Genomic DNA, 6,195 nt, shown 5'->3' with positions numbered 1-6,195 from the left:
GGTATCAGCGTACGGAAGCCCATGGGAGCAAGGTCAGACAAGACTACAGAGATGGAGAGATGAGTCAGACCGTCTGTGAAGTGACGACGCCGCAGGCTGACGTCAAAGTCGAAGTATGGAAAGAAGCCCGAGCAGATGATCGGGTGAAGCACGCTTGCGATGACGAAGGCGCATCGAAAAGTACTGCGAAGGCGGAAGTCCAGCGTGTGAGATCGGAGTCCATACGTCACCACAGACGAGGCGTTGGCAGCACGAAGCAACTGCCTTGATGGCCTGGAAAGATCAGCCTTAGTCGGGGGAACTACACTGATTTCAGCGCCCGTGTCTATAAGGTACCGGGAACCGGAGAACTTGTCGGTTATCATAAAAAGGCGGCTGGGACGACAAGCGAGACCACATATGCCGTTGTCAGTAATCTCTGCGGGCGTTTTCTAGCCACGAACAGCAATTTGCGCACTTCATGGCTTCGTGTCGGAAACGCCTGTGGTGCAGTCAGAGAGGCGGAGAGCTGGGACTCCGAGCTTGACGTGTGCGCGGAAGAGCGCGATGACCGAGGCGAGTCGAACGGCTTCCCTGGGGGAGCCTCCGGAGTGCGGTGAGTGAGGCGGCCAGCTCATCGATGCGGGCCTCAAGGCGCCATATCGCCGGGTCTGTAGGCGGTAAGACAGCAGTGACGGACGGGGAGGTCGCCTCGTGAACCTGATTGGCGAGCACAGCCAGGCGGTTGCGGGTGACGTCAGCGGCCACCGCGAGGACGAGGCGGATGGGCTGGGAAAGGCGTCGGAAAAAAAGCTCTCGAAGCAACGCTGGGTGGGTGGGGACGTCGCGCTCCTCGAGAAGCTGTCGCATCCGGCGCAGCAGTAGGGAGGGGCGCCGGTTGCCAAGGTCCTCCTCGGTAAGGAGATGCTGGAGGCGGGTCCGTTTCGATGGCATGAATCTACCTGGCACCTTGGTCTTGAGGTGCTGACATGATGTAGCACCCGTGGGGGCGGAGAGAACGTCCGAGAGCTCGATGGCAACATCAGGAGGGAGGACTGAGGCCGCGTGGTCGTAGCGAGTCGTTTCCGAGGCGGTACGGTACAGGCAGAATTGCACCTCGACCTGGGGAAACCAAACTTGCGGATTCTGGAACCAGAATGGTAGGAGGCGAACCTGCAGCGACCAGACGTCCTTCGGACGTGCGTCCTGTTCCGTGGAGGGTTTGCGTGGATCAGTCATTGTCTTCTTCATCATCAGTCAACTGTAGCTGGTAAACTTGTAGGCCTATGCCTCAGCAGCGAAGGAGAAAGACAGCTGACCCGGACCTACTCCGGCATAGAACTGCGAGCCGTGGATTCACGTGCTACGAGCAGGCGCCGTCTTTATGTTCTCCTCATGCGGGCGCGCGCTACCCGTGTTCTAGGCACTGCACAAAGGAGAGCGCTGCAACCCCATTTCTTAGTGTATGAATTCCCTACATTCTAACTGCTGAATCGGTCGTGCGATCAAATGAATGGTCATTTATTACAATGAGCTTGTGAAATTAAAATCTCAAGATTGACATCATGTTGCATTACGAAAATGGCGGCGCACGGCGTATTGCCGCGGTAGTAGTTCATTTTAGCTTTTTCGCTGGTGTGGGTTCCAAAGAAAGCTACTGCTAATATAGAAGAAAGTGCTCCGCGATTCTTCGCGGCACCAACGCGATATGTTTAACATGGACCGCGCCTAGATCTTCATAACCGGGTATATGAGCCTCGAGATAGAGAGCTTTAAATTCACAGCTTCCTATGCTACAGTAAGTGCCTCTTAGATCGCGATCTTTCCAGGTCGTCGTCGAAAGTTACCGCTTCTTGAAAGAAACCGTGAAGGTTAGCATAGTTTAAAATTTTAGATGTTGCGGGACAGCCCTGTTCAGTGGAATGTCTTATGGTTTGTTTCATTTAGCATGATCCAGCGGCTGTGTTCTCTTTGAACTCCTCTCGTAGAAGGCAGTCGTTTTATGCGTTAGCGACACAGAGCTATGTGTTGTCTGCTTTAGCTATAACTATAACGTCATATGAAAACCGTCTACTTGATGTTTATGTAGTTGGCGACTGTGTTCATTAGAGCTGGGAGACATCACGGACAACGCGTCCACCAGTAGGCATCCCAATGTCAAGTGTCTATCGACCGGAAAGCTTTCAAAATAATTGTTGTGGTTGTAGAGCTAGCTCGTTAGGTCTTGGTACGGAAGTTATGTTTCCCTCATGCATTGTCTTGGATGATCGAAGTGAAACAAAATGGCTATGAGTCACCGCCTCCTGCACACTATTGAAGCTTTATTCTCTTTAAGAGAACACACATTTAACCATTGCTTTCTCTTTAGCATAAGAAACCCGGTCACTTACGAGGTCAAACATACGAGAGGCCGGCCAGTGACTGCAGTGGTAGGACTAGTTTGGGAAGAAACTGCCCGAAAATGTAGAAGCAGGCAATGGGGCATATTTGCTAATATAGAACGTGATTGGTCTCTGTATTATGTCGTTTCCAATCCAGTTTTCTTTAAAAACCAAGAAAACTGGTTCCTAGTAGGAACAGGGTGTTTTGACCATCCATCAAGAGATAATGAGGTCTGTTATTGCGCCACGAAGGATCCAGGAAAAGCGCCGTGCATGAGGCATTTAAAATTATTTATTTATTTATTTATTTATTTAGTACATTTTGAAGATCACATTGTGGTCTTTTGCACGACAAGCAGGCATTGCATACAAGACATATCAAAGATACGTTCGTATGCATTCATTATATATATATATATATATATATATATATTATAATTTCAAGGAAATGGCCATAGAATAAAATGCGTCAGAATAAAAACCACGTTTTTATTCTGACGAACGCCGTGCCACGGCCGGAACGTTAAAACATTAAAAATGCAATTTGTATAAGTGTGCTCCTTCGTTTATTCAGCTAATTCAGAGAGGGAGAGAGACTTTACAATGATATATTGCGCACAGACACACTTCGTGAAAAGATCGAAACACAATACCTTAATCAATCCATGGTGCAACCAGAACGATAAGTTCAAATCAGCAGTTAAACCGTGGGGCAAGAAATCCATCGTTATTTATTAGCTTCGGATGCAGCAGTTCGTCCACGTGATGTCAACCAGATTCATCTTCAAAAGAAAAAAAACTCGCACTAATGAACCGGCTATTTCATTTTTATTATACTGTCCTATAGTAGCTAGAGAAATCACACAGCTGACTCTGGCGAGTGCTTATACGACAGAATGCGAATAAGTATAGAAAGAGCCGCCAAAAGTTGGTTTAGGAGTACTCATTCTAGTCCTTCTATTTACATATAGCTGGCAGCAAAAAACTGCAGAGTGACTGCTAAGAAATACGACAGCAATCAGAGTGAATCAAACACGCGAACAAGATTTAAGTGAGAAACTTCGACATTAGTTTACGAAAGGTATGAAAGAGTTTGTGCCCCGCAAGGCATCTTCGAGCAGAATCAACGAATTTCTGGCACTGCATTATTATCCTATTGCGATTTCGGACACCACATGACCAAACCTCTTTATTTGCCTTTCAGCTATGCACAGCGAAGCAGTTTTACTACAACTTCAAGTATGGCGTTGCGGCCTACAACCTGGAGTACGCGGACGGCAGTGACGTGTGCGGCGCGGGCGAGTTCCCCCGAATCCGTGCCCTGAGAAGAATCACCAAGAGCCTGGCGCAAGCTTTCAAATCACCACTCAGCGTCGAAGACTGTGAGTAATGTGAGACTGTCATAATCATTTGCGTATTTTTACGTATTGCAAGACTAGAGTCTCTTAGTGACCTGTAGCATGCTTGTTATATAGCAGCCCAGAACTGCGTCCATCCACTTTTTTTTTTCATCTAATCCAGACATTACCTATCTGGCAGCGATGAAAAACGTTTTAACATGGTTTCCAGAGCGTTGCTCCAACAGGTGGCCGATTAGGAAGTGATTTCCACGTCACATATAAGTTACACGAAGTCTAGTGACCCTTCTTTCGAATGAGGTTTTTACGTTTGAATAGTAAGCTACACTGCTGTCTTTCTGTCCGCCGTCAACCCCTATCCCTTAGCACTTGTATGTCTTAACAGCACTCTACTTATCGAACAGTGTGCAGAGCAATTCAATAGCAACTTCTCACAAGTTTTTACGAACGAATTGCCCATTTACAATCCACTGCTGCTTCCTGAGGCCGATATACAGATTCCATTTTCACCCATTCACATATCTGCGCTTGGCGTGGCTCGTGCAATTGAACGCCTACCTCACCACACTAGCCCAGGACCCGATGGTATCAACGCGAAACTCTTAAAAATTACCTGCCAACACACAGCTTTCCTGCTATCTCTCATTTTCCAACAGCCACTCGATACGACATGTGTGCCAGAAGATTGGAGATCCGCTTATGTAATGCCGGTATTTAAATCTGGTGACAGATCCGTTCCTAATAATCACAGGCCAATATCACTAACATCGATATGTTGCAAGGTAGTCGAACACATATTATACACTAACATTATGACTCATATTAACCAGAACAAGTTGTTTCATAACAACCAACATGGCTTCCGCAAACATTTATCGTGTCAGACGCAGTTATTTGAGTTAATAACGGACCTTCATCAAGCAATCGACTCTTCCTTCTACATTGACTCCATCTTTAATGATTTCTCTAAAGCCTTTGATCGCGTGCCTCATAACCGCCTGATGATAAAGATACGCAACCTGCAGCTGGACCAACGTACTACGCTATGGATCAACGCATTTCTAACAAACCGCTTTCAGTCAGTTAAGTTAGGGAGCTTCTTATCAAGACGTACAGGTGTTTCTTCAGGAGTACCCCAGGGTTCAGTGTTGGGTCCACTGCTTTTCTTAATATATATTAATGACATCACGTCGAACATAACATCAACAATAGGCTCTTTGCAGATGACTGCGTAATTTACCGAGCAATATCGAGCCCTTGCGACATCATTACTCTCCAGACTGACCTTGATGAACTAACTCATTGGTGCGCCAGGTGGCAAATGGTTATTAACGCAGACAAAACTAAACATTTCAAGTTTACTTCCGCTGCTAACACAAGTCCTAATGCCTACACAGTTAATAATACTATCATTGAAACTGCAGCGTCGGTAAAATACCTCGGCGTAAATTTTACCTCTAATTTATTCTGGAGCACTCATATTGAACTGATTACTACCAAAGCCTTAAAAAAACTTGGTCTTCTTAAACACCGACTACACCAAGCCAACCAGGATACAAAACTTCACGCATTCAGCATGCTAATCAGGCCTGTGATAGAATACGCGTCAGTGATCTGGAACCCTCATTATACCTATCTTATTAACATGTTGGAATCTATACAAAGCAAGGCTGCACGATTCATCCTTTCCCGTTACTCTCGGTATCAAAGTGTAACATCACTGAAAATATCGCTCCATCTCCCACCTCTGGTCATGCGCAGAAAATTCAGCCGTTTATCCTTTTTCCACACTCTCTACCACAATAACACACCATTTGCAAGTTCACATCTTCTCCCGGCGCCGCACACATCGCCTCGTGTAGATCATATGAAGAAGACTAAACCCATTTTCGCTCGAACAGAACGATTCAAATACTCACCTTGGTCCTGGCTTTCGAAGAGTGGAATTCGCTTCCTTCTAGCATTGCGTCTATCGCTGAAACATCATCATTTCAAACAGCATCGATCTTTGGTCATACTTAGAAAATTCCAACGTAAAATGATGTGCGTCGTTGTGTTTTCCTTTCTTTTTTTTTGCGTGCCGGCCGTATCGTTCCGTGAAATGTTAGATGCCATGTTTTGCAACTTCTGAAGGTGCTTTTTTAATTCTTTGTCTTGTGGAATTTGCTACATGTGCAATTTTCCTGTTCCTAGCCATTTTTTTTTCTTAATAACTTGTACCTGGCTTCTTAACTTCTTTATTTCTGTCTTCAGCCGTTTATAACCTGTGTTGTATATACATAAGTTTTCTTTGATGAATCCCCCCTAAACAATGCCCGCATTGGGCCTTTAGGGTATTGAAATAAATAAATAAATAAATAAAAATATATCTACTCCTAATTCATGTTCCTTGTCATTATTGTGCAAATGACAACTACGGGCAACATGTTTGAACATGAAAATTTCAGTTATTCAGCGGGGAATAAAGATAATAAATG

At 45.5% G+C, this 6,195-nt stretch overlaps 1 protein-coding gene across 1 annotated transcript; it reads right to left on the bottom strand.

The window, feature by feature from the left end:
• Positions 1 to 492: 492 nt before the first annotated feature.
• On the bottom strand, positions 493 to 1,218 carry LOC142558328 (uncharacterized). Its single transcript, XM_075670475.1, has one exon. The coding sequence runs from the start codon at positions 1,216 to 1,218 to the stop codon at positions 493 to 495; it is 726 nt and encodes a 241-aa protein (XP_075526590.1).
• Positions 1,219 to 6,195: the final 4,977 nt, after the last annotated feature.

The sequence above is a fragment of the Dermacentor variabilis genome, chromosome 9 (genome assembly GCF_050947875.1).
Source record: "Dermacentor variabilis isolate Ectoservices chromosome 9, ASM5094787v1, whole genome shotgun sequence".
NCBI classification, from domain to species: domain Eukaryota; kingdom Metazoa; phylum Arthropoda; class Arachnida; order Ixodida; family Ixodidae; genus Dermacentor; species Dermacentor variabilis.
Note: the sequence above shows the minus strand (reverse complement) of the source record. Positions and strands in the feature narration are given on the sequence as shown.